Source organism: Chiloscyllium plagiosum, unplaced genomic scaffold (genome assembly GCF_037043375.1).
Source record: "Chiloscyllium plagiosum isolate Xiang-an unplaced genomic scaffold, Cpla_swu_hap1 HiC_scaffold_11, whole genome shotgun sequence".
NCBI lineage: Eukaryota > Metazoa > Chordata > Chondrichthyes > Orectolobiformes > Hemiscylliidae > Chiloscyllium > Chiloscyllium plagiosum.
In genome coordinates this window covers 86,024,052-86,047,755 of record NW_028270149.1, presented here as the reverse complement: position 1 = coordinate 86,047,755, position 23,704 = coordinate 86,024,052, and the positions used below count along the sequence as shown (strand labels likewise).

The following is a 23,704-nucleotide window of genomic DNA, read 5'->3' as shown; positions in this document are numbered from 1 at the left end:
GAAATCAGAGTTAATATTTCGGGTCCAGTGATCCTTCTTTAGAACTAAGTTCTGGACCCGAGAGAGTTGCTGCATAGATATAGGGCAAGGTTAAGATCCTGGTGAGGTCCCAAAAATCTACAAGATCCAAGTGCTGATAATCAGAGTTAAATTGCACGCCAAGGGCGCAGAGGGACTGAAGTCAAATAATTTACAACCTGCTCAAATTTGAGTGGAAGAATAAACAAATGGAGCCCAGACTGAACCTCACCCTGACATGGACTCTCCAAAAGCAGGTCACTGGGCAATGCTTCAACAGGGAAAACGGTAACACTGAGACCAATATGCACAACCAACAGCTTGGGTGAGGCTACTAAAACTCTGCTCTCTACAAGTGTCAGCTTGACCCAGTGCTTGCACTGTTGCCTTTGAGTAATGTGTTCCAGCTCAACTTCAACAGCATAAGCACGTGATCAAAGTAGGTATGGCATACAGTATCGAGAGAGTGTGGCATTGTGGGTAGTAAAATCAAACCCTGCCAGCCATCTCCGGGGTATGTGTGCATGTGTCTGTATGGCATTATTTGAAGGTGTGAGTTGGGAAGGTCCTTTTGCTCTCCTGGGCAATATATTTACCACTTATCATGAAGTCAGTGTTATTTCTTTGCTGCTTATGGGACCTTGCTATATAGAAATTAGCTGCAGCGTTTTCCACAGTACAACAGTGAGTACTCTTCAAAAGTACTTCGCTGGTAATAAAGCACTTTCAGATGTGTGAAAATCTGCTTCGTTCCATACCTCAATCTCAAACTGAGGCTAACGTATTCAAACCACTCAAATACTTTCCGTGCAATGCTCCCACTTTTCTGATCTGCAAATCGTGTTCAACATCTGTCGGGGCAAACTGTGAAGTTTAATCACAAGCTCCTTCTCCACATGAATTTGTTTGAGTTCCCAAGTTAATGGGCTGTGTCACAGACCACCCACAATGGCCCAGTGCATGACCTTGGACCGTACAAATGTCCTCTAGATATGTGGTGTATTAGATCAGATTGTTGTGTATTCAGTAAGGGGAGGGTGAATATGCAAATCTCCTTTTTAAACTTCATCCATTGGATAGGGGCATCGTAGGTTAACTCTGTATGTATTATCCACCCCTAATTACACAGGATCAGCTGGTGGTGATGAACTGCCTCCTTAAGCAGCCAAAGGCCATGTCCTGTAGGCTGAACTACAATGCTGCTTGGAAGGGAATACCAGGATTTTGACCCAGCAACATTGAAGGAATGCTGACCTATTTCCAAGATGAATGGCTTGAAGGGGAATTTACAGGGGAAGGCGTTCCCATGTATTTGCTGTCCTTGTCCTTCTGACTCCAGCTCTCCTTATGTTAATAATAACTTCAGATAATACTCCTATGTGAATGTGGCAAGGTCTCCACACACAAAAAAAATTCAGTAAGTCTGTGATGCATTTTCCAGAATGTTCTATTTAAATTGCTTCCTGAATGTGATATGCGGGATTTTCCTGGTACAATCCTTAGGACAACATGACCTAATTTCCCCTGGGTGCTGAGATGATTTATTCACACAGTATCTTTATGTTTTCTCAACTAATTCCATCTGAACAAGAGACTAAACTCAATGACATTTATAAAGCACATGGATCTGTACTCAGTAAGGTTAATGTTAACTATCTCTGGCATGGAAGTAATGGGCTGACTGGTCTCCTTCTGTACACTAAATGTCTGTCTCCACTGTTAGGGGGAGTTTAACCAGATCCTGGAGGAGGGATTGCTGGCAACAGATTTGCCAAACACAATCTGAACCAAATGCCTGGTTGAGTTGACAAAGGATATCTACCTCTGGGCACTTTTCCCAGAGGCGGACCAAGTACAATTTTGGCAGCGACAGAAAGGTTTGATTGGGAAACAGTTAACAGTAACTTTACCAAGGTAATGGAATTTACCAGCTGAACATAGAATGGCTGCAGTGCTGAAACTTTGTCAGATAACAAAATAGGTGCTTGGGCACTGAGAGGTTGGGCTTTCGAATGCAATCTGCTTTTTAAAGGTGCTAATTCACATATGTGGAGGTCAACTACAGGCAGAAGCTGGAGACTAATGTCAGGGTTCATGCTGCCAGTGAAGAAAGGGCTGTCATTTCTTCCAAGTCTTTTATGCCTCCAGTTCAACCCCCTTTCTCTCTCTGTTATTTTATATACCACAGCAGTGCTCACACTGCAAATACCACATGGATTTAGGACATCATATTGCAGCTGTACAAGACACTGGTGAGGCCACTTTCGGAATATTGCGTACAATTCTGGTCGCCATTCTATCGAAAGGATGTTGTTAAACTTGGAAGAGTGCAGAAAAGGTTTGCAAGGATGTTGCCGAGACTGGTTAGAGGAACAGGTTGAATAGGCCGGGGTTTTCTTCCCTGCAGCATCGGAGGTATAGAGGTTTATAAAATCATGGGGGGGGGGGGGGGAGCCACAGTCTCTATCTGACAGTGCGGGAGTCCAAAAATACTGGTTTAAAGTGAGAGGGACAAGATTTAAAAATGACCTGAGGGCTAACGTTTTCACACAGAGGGTGGTGCAGGTATAGAACAAGCTGCCACAGGAAATGGTGGAGGATGGTACAATTGCAACATTCAAGGGTTGAGAGGGACATGGACTATATGCTGTCAAATAGGTCAGATTGGGATGTCTGGTTGGCCTGGACGAGTTGGACCAAAGGGTCTGTTTCAACTCCTAGAAAGGAATAATTTAATTTGATTAGGGATAGCCAACATGGTTTTGTGAAGCCAACATAGATTGTGCCTCACAAACCTTATTGAGTTCTCTGAGAAGGTGACGAAACAGGTGGATGAGGGTAAAGCAGTTGATGTGGTATATATATGGATTTCAGTAAAGCACAGAAGTTTCCCCACAGCACGCTATTGCATAAAATACGGAGGCATGGGATTAAAGGTGATTTAGTGGTTTGGATCAGAAATTGGCCAACTGTAAGAAGACAGAGGGTGGTGGTTGATGGGAAATGTTTATCCTGGAGTTCAGTTACTAGTGGTGTACCGTAAGGATCTGTTTTGGGGCTACTGCTGTTTGTCACTTTTATAAATGACGCAGATGAGAGTGTAGAAAGATGAGTTAGTAAATTTACGGATGACACTAAGGTAGGCAGATTTGTGGACGGTCTGGAAGGATGTTGCAGATTACAGGGAGACATAGATAACCTGCAGATCTGAGCTGAGAGGTGGCAAAGTGAGGTGGTTCACTTTGGAAGGTGTAACAGGAACACAGAGTAGTGGGCTAATGATAAGATTCTTGGTAGTATGGATGAGCAGAGAGATCTCGGTGTCCATGTATATAGATCCCTGAAAGTTGCCACCCAGGTTGATAGGGATGCCATAAAGAACTACGGTGTGTTAACTTTTATTGGTAGATTAAGTTTCGGAGCCATGAGGTCATGCTGTAGCTGTACAAAACTCTGGTGCGGCTGCATTTGGAGCATTGTGTACAGTTCTGGTCACCGCATTATAGTAAGAATGTGGAAGCATTGGAAAGGGTGCAGAGGAGATTTACCAGGACGTTGCCTGGTATGGAGGGAAAGTCTGATGAGGAAAGGCTGAGGGACTGAAGGCTGTTTTCTTTAGAGAGAATAAGGTTAAAAGGTGACTCAATAGACACATTAAGATGATCAGAGGGTTAGACAGGGTGGACAGTGAAAGCCTATTTTCTCAGATGGTGATGGCTAGCACAAGGGGGCATAGCTTTAAATTGAGGGGTGATAGATATAGGACAGATGTCAGAGGGTAGTAAGGGCATGGAATGCCCTGCCTGCAATGGTAGTAGACTCGCCAACTTTTAAGGGCATTTAAATGATGATTGGACAAATATATGGATGATAATGGAATAATGTAAGTTAATGGATTTCAGATTAGTTTCACAGGTCGGCGCAACATCGAGGGCTGAAGGGCCTGTGCTGTGCTGTAATGTTGTATGCTGTGTGAATCTATGACTACTGGTGACATATGCAATTGGCAGCACAGAATCTCCTTCCCTGTCTCCCCAAACATTTGCTAGCCCTAAAATGACAGTATTTCCAGAGATAGCTTCTTTGTTTGATCCCACTCACCTATCTTGTAAATAACTAGGGTGCTAAACTCCAGCCCCACATCTCAGTCAAAGAAGACTACATTCGTATAGAACCTTTTGTGACTTTGGGAACTTTGTGATCACAATTGTCATATCAACACTGAAGTGTACTTGCTTATCTTCAAAACGTGCTGCATGATCTTTGACACCTATCCAAGAGGGCAGACAAGTTTAACACTTCTTTGGAGAAAATGGCACTGCTGACAGTGCAGCATTCCCTCAGTGGAGACCTGCAGGCTTTGTTCGTCCACCAAACCGATTAGGATTGTTCCAGATCTACAGTGCTGGAACTGGTTTACAAACTGATAGCAAGTAAGAGATGGGCCCAGTTTATTTTAAATGTATATTTTATTTCATTTTTATATTAAAATTTTTCAGTGGTTTTCTTTTAATAGGAAGACAAAAACAATTGGCAATGCATCATCATTACATAGTATAAATTCAGCCACGGTCCACAGCTCAATTATTCAGCGTCTCCCACCCTCATCCCATACCATTAGACAAACCCCATCCCCAACCTACACTACCTTCAAAGCTGTGTCAAAAGCAAACATAAAGAATAAAATCACCATAAACAAGCAGAGTGTCTTGAAATATTGAGGGATCAGTGGGCCAACGCCTCTCCCCTCAAGGCGCATGTTGTGATTATTGACGTGCCATATGTATATTAAAAAAACTGGTCGGCATTGTAGAAACATAGGGGCAATTCAGCTGCCAATTTCAGGATGCTTGTTCCATTGCAGACTTCTTTTCCTGTTCGATTACTGCAAAGACAATTTAGATTAGATTAGATTCCCTACAGTGTGGAAACAGACCCTTCAGCCCAACAAGTCCACATCAACCCTCCGAAGAGAAACCCACCCAAACTCATGCAACTAACACTATGGGCAATTTAGCGTGTCCAATTCACCTGACCTGCAGAACTTTGGACTGTGGGAAGAAACTGGAGCACCCGGAGGAGACCCACGTGGACACGGGGAGAATGTGCAAACTCTACACAGATAGTCGCCTGAGGTGGGAATCAAACCTGGGTCCCCAGCACTGTGAGGCATCAGTGCTAACCACTGAGCCACCAAGCCGTCCATTAAATGAGAGCTAGACACATGTCGCTCAAACACCTCAAAGCTTAACAAGAGCAAGCACTAGTGATGGGGCAGTGCACTGACCTGGTGCCACAATGTTGATAATGAAATGCCAAAGTTTTGTGTGGTGTTGGTTTCAACAAGTCTTTTAAACGAAGGGCAATCTGCTAAAATTCACAAGCCAATTCTAATGCAGAATTACATAGTTTACTTACAGATATATAAACTTGTTGATATATGTTTTAATTTGGTGCACAGTTCTTTCTTAATTTGGACCCAAAACCCAGAAAACCTTAGCGCAAGTTCTCCTGTATTATATGAAAGTAGACTGGCAATTAACGGTTCATCTGGAAAATGTAATTCACAGCTTGACATCCTTTCTCTTTGTATCTCAGATTTTAGTGCTTCCTGATTTTACTTCTGAACTGAATTGGTCTAGTTTGTTCTTGGTTCCTTTACAAGAGCACATGATATCTTTGTACTTATCTAATCTTTTCAACATTAATTGGTCTTATGATCAGATCACCCTTCCACTCTTAAGGGACTATGGGTTGAGGCCAGCCTTTGTTGCATTATAACGTTTTAAACCTTTGTATCATTCTGGTATATCTGAGTTCTTATCAATTTGACCTTCCAGTGATGCGATGGCCTATAGCATCCATTTCACAAGTTTGCTGTGCTGATCTACTTCTGCCATAGCTTTTCCCACTTGCATAGTGTGTCACTGTTATCTCCTCTTCACCTCCACACAATGTACTGTTCCGCTAGGCTTAGAGATTCTAGAAAACTTGGATATCAATTCCTTCATTGTTTGTGTTATATCCATGGTGAAAATCAAGGTGCATTCTGGAAAATGTGACCTCTCAGTCCCTGTAAGTCAGAGAAAGTTCCCACTATCTCGACTAATTTCTAAGGTTTATCTCTTATTTCATGTACTGTCATTTTTGTCAGCAGTCCACTGTGTAGAACATGATGAACTTCATTCTGAAACTCTATACAGGCACTGTGCTATAGGCACTGTGCTATCACCATTTAGTGACCTTTTCAAAAAGGTCAATCGACTGATTACATGTAGCTTCCTCTGAATAATTCTGTACTGACACTCTTTGATCAGCTAATGCCTATCTAAGTACACAGGTCTAATGATGAATTCCTAGTTCTGATTTCCCTTACTTCTTTCTGGTTATACAAAAAACAGTTTCTCCCTCTTTATTCTATCAAAATCTTGGAATGGCTTTGAAGAGCTCTAATAAATTTCTCACTAATCAACCTAAGAAAACAAATGATTCGACCCTCTTCAAAGTCTCTTTAAACTAAGGTCCTGCAACCCTTTCTTATAAATCTTCTCTATCATTTCCTAAGAATTTTGACATCTTTCTTGATATTTGAGGCAAAATGGTTAACAGGGAAGAAGGGTAGGAAAGGGGGAAGAGGAGAGGAAAAAGGTGATGAGAGAGTGGGGAGCGAGAGTAAGAGAGACAATCAAGAAATAAGAGGTACAGAACAGTGAAAAAAATTTTTAATAAGATGATAAATAAAATGAAATAAAATTACGGAGCAGAATGAAAACAGAGGGTTGAGATGGGATAATCATCTGAAGTTGTTGAATTCAATGTTGAGACCGGCCGGCTGTAACGTGCCTCGTCAGAAGATGAGATGCTGTTCCTCCAGTTTGCGTTGAGCTTCACTGGAACATTGCAGCATGCCAAGGACAGACATGTGGGTATGGGAGCAGGATTGGGTGTTGAAGTGGCAAGCCACGGGAAGGTCCGGGACTTGATTGCGTACAGACCAAAGGGCCACTTTCCAAAGTGGTGCTCTTAATATGTGCTCCTTCTTCTCCAACCGTGGCTTCCCACCTACAGTTGTTGACAGGGCTCTCGTCAGCGTGCGGTCCATCTCCCGTGCCATGACCCTCACCCCCTCCCAGAACAAGGATAGGGTCCCTTTTGTTCTCACATTTCACCCCACCAGCCTTCAAAATGTAAAGAATAATCCTCCGCCATTTTCGCCAACTCCAACACGACGCCACCACTAAACACATCTTCCCTTCCCTCCCCCTGTCTGCATTCCGCAGAGATTGTTCCCTCCAGATCAACCTAGTCCACTCCTCCATCACACCTAACACCTCTCCCATCATACACGGCACCTTCCCATGCAATCACAGAAGGTGCAACACCTGTCCCTTTACCTCTTCCATGCTCACCATCCAGGGTCCCAAACACTCATTTCAGATTAAGCAGCATTTCACTTGTACCTCTTTCAATTTGGTCTATTGCATTCGTTGCTCCCAAAGTGGTCTCTATAACATAGAGGCAAAACGCCAACTGGGCGATCGCTTTGCTGAGCACTTTTGGTCTGGGTCTACGCAATGAGGTCCCGGACCTTCCCGCAGCTTGCCACTTCAACACACAATCCTGCTCCCATACCACATGTCTGTCCTTGGCCTGCTGCAATATTCCAGGGAAGCTCAACGCAAACTGGGGGAAACAGCATCTCATCTTCCGACGAGGCACGTTACAGCCTGCCGGTCACAACACTGAATTCAACAACTTCAGATGATTATCCCATCTCAACCCCTCTTTTCATTCAGCTCTGTAATTTTATTTCATTTTTATTTATCATCTTTTTTCCACTGTTCTGTACCTCTTATTTCTTGATTGTCTCTCTTTCTCTTGCTTCCCACTCTCTCATCACCTTTTTCCTCTCCTCTTCCCCCTTTGCTACCCTTCTCCCCTGTTTTCCATTTTGCCTCTGTTTCACCCATCCCCCCAACCCCCCATCCCCCACATATTTTGTCACACAGCACTGGCTTCAGCCTTGGTCATTCACAGCTCCTAATCTCCCTATAATCTCTCTATGCACTGTCATTATCACCTCTTTATTGCTACCTTTGCTTCTGGAGCCATCCTCAGCCTCATAAATACCTCCCTATTTCTCCCCATTTTTAGCTTTGACAAAGGGTCAGTTAGACTCGAAACGTCAGCTCTTTTCTCTCCTTACAGATGCTGCCAGACCTGCTGAGATTTTCCAGCATTTTCTCTTTTGGTTTCAGATTCCAGGATCTGCAGTAAATTGCTTTTATTTTTTGATATTTGTCCTGAATTAAACTCAATATACTAGCCTAATTAGCATTTTATCAAGGCTTAGCACATCACCCTTGTTTTTAGACCCAACAATGTCACTGTTAATAAAACTAAGGCTATTCATCCAAATGTGTGTTTAGAATTTGCCTCTGAATTTTCCAAATTGTAAGTAGCTAATGTTATAGAACCCCTACAGCATGAAAGCAGGCCATTCAACCCCTCATTTCCACACTGACCCTCCAAAGAGCATCCCAACCAAACCCATCCCATTCCTGTAACCCTGCACATTCCCTGGCTAATCCACCTAGCCTGCACATCCCTGGATATTACGGCCAATTTAGTATGGCCAATCCATCTACCCTGCAAAGCTTTGGACTGTGGGAGGAAACCACAGCATCGACAGGAAACCCACCCAGAAACAGGCAAACTTGCAAACTCAACACACAGACAGTCACCTGAGAGTGGAATCAAACCCGGGTCCCTGGCATTGTGTGGTAGCAGTGCTAACCACTGAACAACCATGCCACCCTGGTCAGAGTTTAGGATTGGTGTGCTCTGACTGTGGCAACTTAAATATAAAAAAACCCACATTGTCAACACCATAGAAACTCAACAATTCAGATGGAGTTCAACTACTAGTGCTCTTGGGGGGGGTTTAAACTAACTCGGCAGGGGCATGGGAACCCAGATTGTAGCTTCAGGGTGCAGGGCCTGGAGTGTAGGGAGGTGAGGAACATGGCATCAATTTCCAAGGAGGGTGCCTGTAAACAGGGAAGTGGCTTGAAGTGTGTATACTTCAATGCAAGAAGTATACGAAATAAGGTAGGTGAACTTGCAGCGTTGGTTGGTACCTGGGACTTCGATGTTGTGGCTATTACGGAGACATGGCTAGAACAGGGACAGGATTGGCTGTTGCAGGTTCCGGGATTTAAATGTTTTAGTAGGGTCAGAGGTGGGGGTAAAAGAGGGGGAGGTGTGGCATTGCTTGTCAAAGATAGTATTACAGCGGTGGAAAGGACGATGGATGAGGACTTGCCATCTGAGGTAGTTTGGGCTGAGGTTAGGAATAGGAAAGGTGAGGTCACCCTGTTAGGAGTCTTTTACAGGCCTCCTAATAGTCCTAGAATCATTGAAGAAAGGATTGGGAAGGTGATTCAGGAGATGAGTGACAGTAATAGGGTGGTTGTTATGGGGGACTTTAACTTTCCTGATATTGATTGGGAAAGCTATAGCTCAAGTTCGTTAGATGGGTCAGTGTTTGTTCAATGTGTGCAGGAGAGTTTCCTGACACAATATGTAGACAGGCCAACAAGAGGTGAGGCCGTACTGGATTTGGTTCTGGGTAACGAACCAGGCCAGGTGTTAGAATTAGAGGTAGGTGAGCACTTTGGGGATAGTGACCATAATTCGGTGATTTTTACACTCGTGATGGAGAGGGATAAGTGTGTACTACAGGGCAAGAATTATAGCTGGGGTAAGGGAAATTATGATGCGGTGAGGCATGACTTAGGATGTGTGGCTTGGAAAAGTAGACTCCAAGGCAAGAGTGTAAATGATATGTGGAACTTGTTCAAGGGGCAACTATTGAGTGTCCTTGATAATTATGTACCTGTCAGGCAGGAAGGAAAGGGTCGTGCGAGGGAGCCGTGGTTTAATAAGGAATTGGAATCCCTTGTTAAATGGAAGAGGGCGGCCTATCTCAAGATGAGACGTGAAGGTTCAATTGGGGCGATTGAGAGTTATAGGGTAGCCAGGAAGGACCTGAAGAGAGAGCTAAAAGCAGCAAGGAGGGGACATGAAAGGTCCTTAGTAGATAGGATTAGGGAAAACCCTAAGGCTTTCTATAGGTATGTTAGGAATAAAAGAATGACTAGGGTAGGAATAGGTCCAAGTGAGTCTGCAGATGCTGGAGATCAAAGTTGAAACTTTATTGCTGGAACAGCACAGCAGGTCAGGCAGCATCCAGGGAACAGGAGATTCGACGTTTCGGGCACAGGCCCTTCTTCAGGAATGAGCAGAGAGTGTTCAGCAGGAGAAGATAAAAGGTAGGGAGGAGGGACTTGGAGGAGGGGAGTTGGAAATGTGATAGGTGGAAAGAGGTCAAGGTGAGGGTGATAGGTCGGAGTAGGGTGGAGGCGGAGAGGTCAAGAAGAAGACTGCAGGTCAGGAAGGCGGTGCCGGGCTGGAAGGATCCGGCTGAGACAAGGTGGGGGGAGGGGGGATGAAGAAACTGGTGAAGTCCAAGTTCATCCCCTGCGGTTGGAGGGTTCCCAGTCGGAAGATAAGACGCTCCTCCTCCGACCGTCGGGTTGTTGTGGTTTGGCGGTGGATGAGTCCAATGACCTGCATATCCTCGGTGGAGTGGGAGGGGGAGTTGAAATGCTGTGCCACAGGTTGGTTGGGTTGGTTCGTCCGGGTGGCCCAGAGGTGCTCCCTGAATCGCTCCGCAAGTAGGCGGCCTGTCTCCCCAATATAGAGGAGGCCACACCGGCTGCAGCGGATGCAGTAGATGATGTGGGTGGAGGTGCAGGTGAATCTGTGGCGGATATGGAAGTTTCCCTTGGGGCCTTGGAGAGAAGTGAGGGGGGAGGTGTGGGCGCAAGTGTTGCACCTCCTGCGGTTGCAAGGGAAGGTGCCGGGAGTGGTGGTTGGGTCGGTGGGGGGTGTGGATCTGACAAGGGAGTCGCGGAGGGAGTGGTCTCTACGGAAAGCTGATAGGGGAGGGGAGGGAAATATATCCTTGGTGCTGGGGTCCGCAATTTCCCCCCCGACGTGGTCGACGGTGCCCTCCACCGCATCTCCTCCACTTCCCGCTCCTCCGCCCTTGAGCCCCGCCCCTCCAACCGCCACCAGGACAGAACCCCACTGGTCCTCACCTACCACCCCACCAATCTCCATGTACAGCGCATCATCCGCCGTCACTTCCGCCACCTCCAAACAGACCCCAGCACCAAGGATATATTTCCCTCCCCTCCCCTATCAGCTTTCCGTAGAGACCACTCCCTCCGCGACTCCCTTGTCAGATCCACACCCCCCACCGACCCAACCACCACTCCCGGCACCTTCCCTTGCAACCGCAGGAGGTGCAACACTTGCGCCCACACCTCCCCCCTCACTTCTCTCCAAGGCCCCAAGGGAAACTTCCATATCCGCCACAGATTCACCTGCACCTCCACCCACATCATCTACTGCATCCGCTGCAGCCGGTGTGGCCTCCTCTATATTGGGGAGACAGGCCGCCTACTTGCGGAGCGATTCAGGGAGCACCTCTGGGCCACCCGGACGAACCAACCCAACCAACCTGTGGCACAGCATTTCAACTCCCCCTCCCACTCCACCGAGGATATGCAGGTCATTGGACTCATCCACCGCCAAACCACAACAACCCGACGGTCGGAGGAGGAGCGTCTTATCTTCCGACTGGGAACCCTCCAACCGCAGGGGATGAACTTGGACTTCACCAGTTTCTTCATCCCCCCTCCCCCCACCTTGTCTCAGCCGGATCCTTCCAGCCCGGCACCGCCTTCCTGACCTGCAGTCTTCTTCTTGACCTCTCCGCCTCCACCCTACTCCGACCTATCACCCTCACCTTGACCTCTTTCCACCTATCACATTTCCAACTCCCCTCCTCCAAGTCCCTCCTCCCTACCTTTTATCTTCTCCTGCTGAACACTCTCTGCTCATTCCTGAAGAAGGGCCTGTGCCCGAAACGTCGAATCTCCTGTTCCCTGGATGCTGCCTGACCTGCTGTGCTGTTCCAGCAATAAAGTTTCAACTAGGAATAGGTCCAGTCAAGGATAGTAGGGGGAAGTTGCGTGTGGAGGCGGAAGAGATTGGGGAGACACTGAATGAATACTTTTCTTCAGTATTCACTCAGGAACAGGGCATTGTTGTCGATGAGAATACTGAGGCACAAATAAGTAGAATGGATGGCTTTGAGGTATGTAGAGAAGAGGTGTTGGAAATCCTGGAAAAGGTGAAAATAGATAAGTCCCCTGGGCCTGATGGCATTTATCCTAGGATTCTCTGGGAAGCAAGGGAGGAGATTGCAGAGCCATTGGCCTTGATTTTTATGTCCTCTTTGTCTACAGGAGTAGTCCCAGAAGACTGGAGGATAGCAAATGTGGTTCCCTTGTTCAAAAAGGGGAGTAGGGATAGCCCTAGTAACTATAGGCCGGTGAGTCTCACTTCTGTTGTGGGCAAAGTCTTAGAGAGAATTGTAAGGGATAGGATTTATGCACATCTGGATAGGAATAATGTGATCAAGGATAGTCAGCATGGTTTTGTGAAGGGCAAGTCGTGCCTCACAAACCTTATTGAATTCTTTGAAAAGGTGACGAAGGAGGTTGATGAGGGGAAAGCGGTAGATGTGGTATATATGGATTTTAGTAAGGCGTTTGATAAGGTTCCCCATGGTAGGCTACTGCAGAAAATACGGAGATATGGCATTGAGGGTGAGTTGGAGGTTTGGATTAGGAATTGGCTGGATGGAAGAAGACAGAGGGTAGTAGTTGATGGCAAAGTTTCTTCATGGAGTGCCGTCACTAGCGGTGTTCCGCAAGGATCTGTTTTGGGACCATTGTTGTTTGTCATTTTTATAAATGACCTGGAAGAGGGGTTAGAAGGTTGGGTGAGCAAGTTTGCGGATGATACGAAAGTCGGAGGAGTTGTTGACAGTGAGGAAGCATGTAGCAGGTTACAGCAGGATATAGAGAAGCTGCAGAGCTGGGCAGAAAGGTGGCAGATGGAATTCAATGTAGCTAAGTGCGAGGTGATTCACTTTGGGAAGAATAACAAAAAGATGGGGTACTGGGCTAATGGTCGGATACTTGGTAGTGTGGATGAGCAGAGGGATCTTGGTGTCCATGTACACAGATCTCTGAAAGTTGCCACCCAGGTAAATAGTGCGGTGAGGAAGGCATATGGCGTACTGGCTTTTATTGGTAGAGGAATTGAGTTCCGGAGTCCTGAGGTCATGATGCAGTTGTATAAGACTCTGGTACGGCCGCATCTGGAATATTGTGTGCAGTTTTGGTCGCCATACTATAGGAAGGATGTGGAGGCATTGGAACGGGTGCAGAGGAGGTTTACCAGGATGTTGCCTGGTATGGAAGGAAAATCGTATGAGGAAAGACTGAGGCACTTGGGGCTGTTTTCACTAGAGAAAAGAAGGTTTAGGGGTGACTTGATTGAGGTGTACAAGATGATTAGGGGGTTAGATAGGGTCGACAGTATGAACCTTTTCCCGCGTATTGAGTCGGGTATTACAAGGGGGCATAGCTTTAAATTAAGGGGGGGTAGATATAGGACTGATGTTAGGGGTAGGTTCTTCACTCAGCGAGTCGTTAGTTCATGGAATGCCCTGCCAGTAACAGTGGTGGACTCTCCCTCTTTATGGGCATTTAAGAGGGCATTGGATAGGTATATGGAGGATAGTGGGTTAGTGTAGTTTAGGTGGGCTTGGATCGGCGCAACATCGAGGGCCCAAGGGCCTGTACTGCGCTGTATTCTTCTATGTTCTATGTACTCATGGAAACATTAAACATTGTATGAGGGCAGGCTCAGTGTAGGGGCAAGCGTTGAGTTATAAAATAGTATGCAACAGAGAAAAATCAAGACAAAGGGCTCTCCAAAACCCTAGACACTTTTTTTGACCTGCAGCCAAAGGCACAGCACGCTATTCTTAAAGGCAGAATTTAACACTGCAACTGAAGTCAAGATTGTAGATGAGAGTGGTGCTGGAAAAGCACAGCAGTTCAGGCAGCATCCGAGGAGCAGTAAAATCGACGTTTCGGGCAAAAGCCCTTCATCAGGAATACAGGCAGAGAGCCTGAAGGGTGGAGAGATAAGTGAGAGGAGGGTGGGGGTGGGGAGAAAGTAGCATAGAGTACAATAGGTGAGTGGATGAAGGTGGTAGGTTGGGGGGAGGGTGGAGTGGATAGGTGGAAAAGAAGATAGGCAGGTAGGACAGGTCACGGGGACAGTGCTGAGCTGGAAGTTTGGAACTGGGGTGAGGTGGAGGAAGAGGAAACTGTTGAAGTCCACATTGGTACCCTGGGGTTGAAGTGTTCCGAGGCGGAAGATGAGGCATTCTTCCTCCAGGTGTCTGGTGGTGAGGGAACGGCGGTGAAAGAGGCCCAGGACCTCCATGTCCTTGGCAGAGTGGGAGGGGGAGTTGAAATGTTGGGCCACAGGGCGGTGTGGTTGATTGGTGTGGGTGTCCCAGAGATGTTCCCATAAGCGCTCAGCTAGGAGACGTCCAGTCTCCCAATGTAGAGGAGACCGCATCGGGAGCAACGGATACAATAAATGCTATTGGTGGATGTGCAGGTAAAACTTTGATGGATATTAGAGTATGCTGGAAAAGCACAGCAGTTCGTCCTCTCCTACATATCCCCACAGAGAAATTAGATTAGATTAGATTACAATGTGGAAACAGGCCCTTTGGCCCAACAAGTCCACACCGACCCGCCGAAGCGAAACCCACCCATACCCCTACATTTACCCCTTACCTAACACTATGGGCAATTTAGTATGGTCAATTCACCTGACCCTGCACATCTTTGGATGGTGGGAGGAAACCGGAGCACCCGGAGGAAACCCACGCAGATACGGGGAGAACGTGCAAACTCCACACAGTCAGTCGCCTGAAGCGGGAATTAAACCCGGGTCCCTGGCGCTGTGAGGCAGCAGTGCTAACCACTGTGCCAAATTCTTTGCATGCACAATCTCTAGGTCAGACATAGATACTTGGAAGATACAGCCCAATGGGAAACAGTAAAGTGGATCAACAGAATTCGAATTGTACACACCGTCTTTTGTTGGCAATGTGTTCTTCTCTTGAGTCTCCGTTTTCTTTAGGCTGCTCTTTTTGAACGCTTTGATTTCTGACATGTCTTTCTTCTTATCTTCCTCTGGTTTGTTTGGCATGTTTTACAATTAACTGTAAAAAGAAAACAGTTTCCAGTTTCTTCATGAGAACATTCCCAATAAGGGCTGTGTGCTAGGGAGAAGGAAATCCCTGAAATCAAGCAACAACTGGGAAAAGAAACCGCAGGCACAGCACGAACTGGCAGCAAAAGGAGTAAAAATGAAACAAAGAGAATCAAAAATGCAAAAAACATAGAGAAGACAGGAAGGTAGAAAATTGGATTTTAAAAAAAAATCATATTGGACTTCTAAGCAAAGCTGCAACTACGTTACAACATTTTTCAGGAAGTGAGTAAGAGCTGGAATGCATTGCCTGGATATGCGATGAGGCAACTTCAGTTGTTGCATTCAACAAGAGCACGGGATGATTATATGGATGTACAGGGAAATGGAGAAAAGCAGGAGGTAATGATTTATCAGGCCATTGACTGAATGGCTTGTTTCTGGACTATATCACATCTGTGATTCCATAAGCTAAGTGACTTGCACAGTCAGAACCATGTAGTCTGACAACGCTAACTGGGATATAGAACATTACACCAATTTGTGAAACCAATCTGAAGCCTATCTAACCTACCCTATTCCATTATCATCCATATGTTTATCCAATGACTATTTAAATGCCCTTAAAGTTGGCAAGTCTATTACAGTTGCAGACAGGGCATTCCACACCCTTACTACTCTCTGACTAAAGAACCTACCTCTGACCTCTGTCCTATATCTATCACCCCTTAATTTAAAGCTATGTCCTCTCGTGCAAGACATCACCATCTGAGGAAAAAGACTCTCACTGTCCACCCTATCTAATCTTTTGATGATCTTGTATGTCTCTATTAGATCACGACTTAACCTTCTTCTCTCGAATGAAAACAGCCTCAAGTCCCTCAGCCTTTCCTCATAAGACCTTGCCTCCATACCAGGCAACCTTCTGGTAAATTTCCTCTGCACCCTTACCAATGCTTCCACATCCTTCTTATAATGTGGCAACTAGAACTGTTCTCAATACTCCAAGTGCAGTTGCACCAGAGTTTCGGCACAACATCATGGGCTGAAGAGCCTGTTCTGTGCTGTACTGTTCTATCTGCAACATGACCTCATGGCTCCAAAACTCAATCCCTCTACCAATAAAAGCTGACACACCATATGCCTTCTTAACAACCCTATCAACCTGGATATGGAAAGATTCCTTGCATAACACTGATTTCCGACCACATGATATCCGTTCAAATGAATTCAACCAATGTTAACAGAATTGTCTCATCATGTGTGGGTTCACTTAGAATTAGAATTTTCACCAACATTGTTAGGGTTTTCACATTCTTTGACGGGGCTCTGGTAATTCAGGAAAGGCAAGCATTTGTCCGTGACTACCTGGTCAGGTCCACGCCCCCCTACGACCCACCCTCCCATCCTGGCACTTTCCCCTGCCACCGCAGGAACTGTAAAACCTGTGCCCACACCTCCTCCCTCACCTCCATCCAAGGCCCTAAAGGAGTCTTCCACATCCATCAAAGTTTTACCTGCACATCCACTAATATCATTTATTGTATCCGTTGCTCCCGATGCGGTCTCCTCTACATTGGGGAGACTGGGCGCCTCCTAGCAGAGCGCTTTAGGGAACATCTCCGAGACTCCCGCACCAATCAACCAGATCGCCCCGTGGCTCAACATTTCAACTCCCCCTCCCACTCTGCCGAGGATATGGAGGTGCTGGGCCTCCTCCACCGCCGCTCCCTCACCACCAGACGCATGGAAGAAGAACGCCTCATCTTCCGCCTCGGAACACTTCAACCCCAGGGCATCAATGTGGATTTCAACAGTTTCCTCATTTCCCCTTCCCCCAACTCACCCTAGTTTCTAACCTCCAGCAACACAATCGCCTGACTTGTCCGACCTGCCCAGCTCCTTTTCCACCTATTCACTCCACCCTCTCCTCCCTGACCTATCACCTTCATCTCCTTCCCCACTGACCTATTGTACTCTATGCTACTCTATCCCCACCCCCACCCTCCTCTAGCTTATCTCTCCACGCTTCAGGCTCTCTGCCTTTATTCCTGATGAAGGGCTTTTGCCCGAAACGTCGATTTTGCCTGTCCTCGGATGCTGCCTGAATTGCTGTGCTCTTCCAGCACCACTGATCCAGAAGCATTTGTCAGCCAGCCTTAATTATCCCTGAAAAGGCAGTGGCGAGTTGTCTTTCTGAACTTCGGCAATTCAGCTGGTACAGGTACATGCACAACAATGCAAGGGAGAAGGTAGTAGTAACATTAAGTTCATCATCCAAAACCAAGTCTGGGACCCATGGTTCAAATCCCAGCATGGTAGCTGGTACAAATTAAGATTGAGGTGCCAGTGTTGGACCGCCAAACAAGCCTGTTGGACAACAACCTGGTGTTGTGTAATTTTTAAACTTGTTACAAATTAATTCACTTATTTCATCCATTCCCTTTGGACATTTCCCACATCACATGGGATGGCAACAATGCTGGTGGATCACTCATCACGTCACATGCCATTCTTGGATTTGGCGGGCGGTGTTAAAACCAGATGTCCTTCCATCGCAGAGACCCCATTGATCCAGGACCGGGACAAGCTCTGTCACACACTAAGTTGCCTGTGCCATTAGCTAAGTCTTTGTTTGCAGGTAAATGTACGGCTGGAAAATGGGAAGCCTTCAGAAGTGAGATAATGAGAATCCAGAGAAAGTATATTCCTGTCAGGGTGAAAGGAAAGGCTGGTAGGTATAGGGAATGATGGATGACTAAAGAAATTGAGGGTTTGGTTAAGAAAAAGAAGGAAGGATATGTAAGGTATAGACAGGATAGATCGAGTGAATCCTGAGAAGACTATAAAGGCAGTAGGAATATACATAAGAGGGAAATCAGGAAAGCAAAAAGGAGACATAATTCTATTTGCCAAAGGTATCTTAAGGAAATCCAAAGGGTTTTTACAATTACATTAAGGACAAAAGGGTAACTTGGGAGAAAGTAGGGTCTCTCAAAGATCAGCAAGTTAACCTTTGTGTGGAGCCGCAGAAAACGGGGGAGATACTAAATGAGTATTTTGCATCAGTATTTACTGTGGAAAAGAACATGGAAGATATAGACTGTGGGGAAATAGATGGTGGCACCTTGCAAAATGTGCAAATTACAGAGGAGGAAGCGCTGGATGTCATGAAATGCATAAAGGTGGATAAATCCCAGGAGAAAGTGAGGTCTGCAGATGCTGGAGATCAAAGTTGAAACTTTATTGCTGGAACAGCACAGCAGGTCAGGCAGCATCCAGGGAACAGGAGATTCGACGTTTCGGGCACAGGCCCTTCTTCAGGAAGAAGGGCCTGTGCCCGAAACGTCGAATCTCCTGTTCCCTGGATGCTGCCTGACCTGCTGTGCTGTTCCAGCAATAAAGTCTCAACGATAAATCCCAGGACCTGATCAGGTATGCCCTAGAACTCTTTGGGAAGCTAGAGAAGTAACTGCTGGGCCTCTTGCTGAGATATTTGTATCATCGATAGTCACAGGTGAGGTGCCGGAAGACTGGAGGTTGGCTAACGTGGTGCCACTGTTTAAGAAGGGCGGTAAAGACAAGCCAGGGAACTATAGACTGGTGAGCCTGACCTCAGTGGTGGGCAAGTTATTGGAGGGAAGCCTGAGGGACAGGAGGTACATGTATTTGAAAAGGCAAGGACTGATTACAGGTCGTCAACATGGCTTTGTACGTGGGAAATCATGTCTCACAAACTTGAGTTTTTTGAGGAAGTAACAAAAAGGATTGATGAGATCTATATGGACTTCAGTAAGGCGTTCAACAAGGTTCCCCATGGGAGACTAATTAGCAAGGTTAGATCTCACGGAATACAGGGAGAACTAGCCATTTGGATACAGAACTGGCTCAAAGGTAGAAGACAGAGGGAGGTGGTGGAGAGTTGTTTTTCAGACTGGAGGCCTGTGACCAGTGGAGTGCCACAAGGGTTGGTGCTGGTCCTCTACTTTGTCATTTATGTAAATGATTTGGATATGGGCATAAGAGGTACAGTTAGTAAGTTTGCAGATGACACCAAAGTTGGAGGTGTAGTGGACAGCGGAGAGGATTACCTCAGATTACAACAGGATCTGGACCAGATGGGCCAATGGGCTGAGAAGTGGCAGATGGAGTTTAATTCAGATAAATGCGAGGTGCTGTATTTTGGAAAAGCAAATCTTAGCAGGACGTATACACTTCATGGTAAGGTCCTAGGAAGTGTTACTGAACAAAGACTTTGGAGTGCAGGTTCACAGCTCCTTGAAAGTGGAGTCGCAGGTAGTTAGGATAGTGAAGGCGGCGTTTGGTAGGCTTTCCTTTATTGGTCAGAGCATTAAGTACAGGAGTTGGGAGGTTATGCTGCAGCTGTACAGGACATTGGTTAGGCCACTGTTGGAATATTGTGTGAAATTCTGGTCTCCTTCCTAACAGAAAGATGTTGTGAAACTTGAAAGGGTTCAGAAAAGATTTACAAGGATGTTGCCAGGGTCGGAGGATTTGAGCTATTGGGAGAGGCTGAACAGGCTGGGGCTGTTTTCCCTGGAGCATTGGAGGCTGAGGGGTAACCTTATAGAGGTTTATAAAATCATGAGGGGCATGGATAGGGTAAATAGACAAAGTCCTTTCCCTGGGGTAGAAGAGTCCAGAACTAGAGGGCATAGGTTTATGGTGAGAGGGGAACAATATAAAAGAGACCTAAGGGGCAATGTTTTCACACAGAGGGTGGTACGTGTATGGAATGAGCTGTCAGAGAAAGTGGTGGAGGCTGGTATAATTACAACATTTAAGAGGCATTTGGATGGGTATATGAATAGGAAGGGTTTGGAGGGATATGGTGCAGGTGCTGGCAGGTGGGACTAGATTGGGTTGTGATATCTGGTCAGCATGGATAAGTTGGACCGAAGGGTCTGTTTTCATGCTGCACATTTCTATGACTCTATGATTCCTGGGGTGGGAAATCAACTCAGTACTTTTCAGCTCAGAGGTAACCCTAACCCTAACCCTGAGCCACTCCAGCTCCTAATTTCAATTCATAAATCTGGAATTGAAAGGCTAGTCTTAGTAGGTTGACTTTTAATCTATTATTGATGGTTGTAAAATCAACACGGGAAACTAATATCCTTTAGGGAAGGAAATCTGCCATCATTAGCTGATCTGGTCTACATGTAACTCCAGACCCACACAATGTGATTAATCTTTTTTTAAATAAAAGCCTGTGAAATGGCTGAGCAAACTACTCAGTTCATTGGTGGGCAAAAAGTGCTTGTCTTGTCAGTGACCTCCATATCCTATGAAGTAAACAGGTAAAAAGCCCTGGAGGAAGGGAGCAGTGGAGGAAAACTTAGGAGAGGGTTACGAGGGGGGAATGCCAATACAGTGGAGCAATAGGGTCATCACAATATTTCCACCTTATCTATGTTAATCCTTCGTATCCGACCGTCTCCTCAGTATCATAGCCTCAGCAAAGTCATCTCCTTTGGTAAACACAAATGGTCTGCATTTACTTCAGTCATATTTGCTGCTTCCAAAACAGACATCCATTTTGATCCTGAGTAGGAACGCCTCTGACAATATACCCACAGAAAACATCTAGGTTTCCTTTTGTGACAGGCGTCATTCATTCTCACAGTCCCCAGTGTTTATTTCGTCACTTTTCTGTCAGCAATCTGGTATTTGTCATATACCCTCATTTTCTGCTTCATGTTACTCTAGAACAAACAAGCTCTGACTTTGGTTGCAGTCCCTTCCTTTCTGGGGTATACCTCAATTTATCCATTCTAACTTCTCTTTCAAGTCTGACCTTGTTATCTTCCATTTCAGCTTACCAATGTTATAATTCAACTAACCCATGTCAGGTCACCCATTGTTTTGCTGAAATTAGCCCTCTTCCAGTTAAGGATGTTTTATTCTAGATGCCGAGTGCATTCAGTCAAGCAATCTGACCACCTAAACAGACCCTGCAACTTAACACTGTGTCCATAGTTCTCAAATCTCTAGTCATGTGGCACATCCGGTCAGTAACCACCCTGTGAAACACTCCTTAATGTTTCAAAGACATCACCTCTCATTCTTCTCAACTCTAGGGAGTATATTATTTATTCAACTCTTCTCATTGATTGCTGGAATGAGAGGATTTTCCAGTCTAGAGTTTGATCCTCTCTGTACTGTTCACACTTTCTCTCTTTACTGAAAGTTCCTGGGAAATGCTGCCCCCCCAACTCACCCACTCACTTAAGCCCCAAACCACTAAGAACAAGACTCCTTCCTCCCGAAGTCAACTAACCTCGAACGAACCATCTTTTCCCCGAAACTCCAATGCTGAGTTCCCCTGGATTTCCCTCTTCAATCCCCGCCCTGTTGTCTCTCCAGTTTCCACAGGTCTACAGTCCTCACAGTTCTGGCTACCTGCAAGCCTGCACGGGATGTTACCAAACTTAAGAACTCTCTTCTCAGTCACTGTGCACACCACTCTGATTCATACTTCCTCCCCCTCTCTCTCTTGGGTACAGTCTCACCCTTCCTCTCTCTTTCTAGCACTCATGTTGTCTACGACACTAGCTTTATCCCTCTGGCCCACTCTCTTTCTTTTAGTTTCTACTTTCTGTCTCCCTCCTGCACACATGCACTCCTCTTTCCCCCCCCCCCCCATCTCTCACTCTCTAGGATTCTCAAACAGATTTCCTATTACGATCTGAATCCCGGTGTCTCCTGCCTGTCTCTCTGTTATCTCCTTCGGCACGCAAGTTCTGTCTGGCACGCATTCTGTCCGCCACTGACACACACCTCTCTTTCTCACTGAGGCACAAGCTGTCCATCACCAAGATTAGATTAGATTACTTACAGTGTGGAAGCAGGCCCTTCGGCCCAACAAGTCCACACTGACCCTCCGAAGCGCAAGCCACCCAGACCCATTCCCCTACATTTTCCACTCCACGTAACACTACGGGCAATTTAGCATGGCCGATTCACCCAACCTGCACATTTTTGGATTGTGGGAGGAAACCGGAGCACCCGGAGGAAACCCACGCAGACACGGGGAGAACGTGCAAACTCCACACAGTCAGTCGCCTGAGGCGGGAATTGAACCCGGGTCTCTGGCGCTGTGAGGCAGCAGTGCTAACCACTGTACCACCGTGCAGCCACAAAGATGCTTCTTTGTGTTTTAGAAAGTCTGGATTAGCTTAGGCAGAGTGAGGTACAGCATAAGAAAGTTAAGGAGTTGGTAAACTAAAGTGTTTTTCTCGCACGTTATGATTGTGGGGAAAGAGATCAGAAACTGATCTGGTCATTTATAATGCAATCACTGCAACAGTGGGGAATGTTTCTTCAGTACCTAATTTCGGGATTGCCATCCTTAAACCACTCTCCGCCCTCTCATCCTCTAATCTGACTCTCTCAACCAACAATGGTTTAAAGCAGCATATTTGCTCAAAGTACTGAGCTGTTTGCTTGCTCACGCCGGAACAATTCACATTCTAGGACTAATACGTAGTAATACACCCACGACATTCCCGCCTTCAAAATCCTACAAGAGCATCAAACTTTCCTTCAGAAATAGATCAAAATGAATTCAAACACGTTCCAGCAGCCAATCCTTAACAGCTTTAATAAGTAAAAAAAAAATTCAACACTGCCTGGACAAATCCCGGTCCTCTTTCGCCCCAGGGTCAGGAAATGAATTGAGCTGGAATCTCTGAGAGCGACAATATTTAAAAAAAACTTTGAAATGTTGCTTTCAATAAACCTAGTTTCATCCTCAGCTGCAACAATATAACAGTGTTCAGAGTCTTGCAACTCAGTGTTTTCGACACAATCAGATTGGATCATGAGATTGAAATTCCAGATGTTATCTCCAGAGCTTGAATGCCATGGAAAATATTTCCAGCATTTGGTAAACAAATTCGTTTTTACTTATCTCACGATTCTCCCCCCCCCCCTTTTTTTTCTTTGCATTGTAAAATCGGGAGAAAAATGCATATTGCAAAATCTATTCACTTTGGGGTAAATTTAGGGCATAATAATTTTAAAGCAACAGTTTTTTTTTCGTTCTATTGTTGGTAAATTGAACTGTAAGGATCAAACATCAGTTGCCTTGTCCTTACCTGTGTGTGTCTATACTGCTGTCTGTTCCTCCTTCTCCCTCTCTCTATCCCACGCCTCCCCGCTCAGTCGTTTTTATTCAGACCCTGCAGCTCAACCTAACCTGAAGCATTTCTCTCCCCCGCCCACTATAAGGAGGTGCTCAAAAAGACCTTGTTCCAGTTGGACCTCAGGCATGTCAATCATTGCACCCTCCAGCCTGCAGATTAGGATGCACTGTACCGAGTGTATCTGTTTGCTACACATTGTTAGAGATAAAAACACTGCAGATACAGTTGGACTGTAAGCTGGTGTTGTGTGATTTTTAACTTTGTACACCCCAGTCCAACACCAGCATCTCCAAATC

At 45.9% G+C, this 23,704-nt stretch overlaps 1 protein-coding gene across 3 annotated transcripts; it reads right to left on the bottom strand.

Moving 5' to 3' along the window:
• Positions 1-4,468: 4,468 nt before the first annotated feature.
• On the bottom strand, positions 4,469-23,456 carry LOC148148874 (thymosin beta-10-like). 3 transcript variants are annotated; one of them, XM_087992282.1, is made up of 3 exons: positions 23,361-23,456; positions 15,120-15,250; positions 4,469-4,903 (listed from the first exon to the last, which is right to left on the bottom strand). In XM_087992282.1, exons 2-3 carry the CDS (start codon positions 15,235-15,237, stop codon positions 4,860-4,862), a joined length of 162 nt encoding a protein of 53 aa, XP_087848408.1. In that variant the 5' UTR covers positions 15,238-15,250; positions 23,361-23,456; the 3' UTR covers positions 4,469-4,859. The 3 variants fall into 3 exon arrangements, with proteins under 3 accessions (XP_087848408.1, XP_087848410.1, XP_087848409.1); XM_087992284.1 differs by lacking the exon at positions 23,361-23,456 and adding an exon at positions 21,542-21,565; XM_087992283.1 differs by lacking the exon at positions 23,361-23,456 and adding an exon at positions 20,667-20,715.
• Between the last annotated feature and the right edge of the window lie 248 nt (positions 23,457-23,704).

What these genes read in the sequence shown, in the direction of transcription:
- LOC148148874 (XM_087992282.1), bottom strand. Translation starts at nt 15,237, where the DNA reads ATGCCAAACAAACCAGAGGAAGATAAGAAGAAAGACATGTCAGAAATC. An exon ending in CACATTGCCAACAAAAGACG is followed by an intron (nt 4,904 to 15,119) that starts GTGTGTACAATT and finishes TTGTCTTTGCAG; the next exon opens with TAATCGAACAGGAAAAGAAG.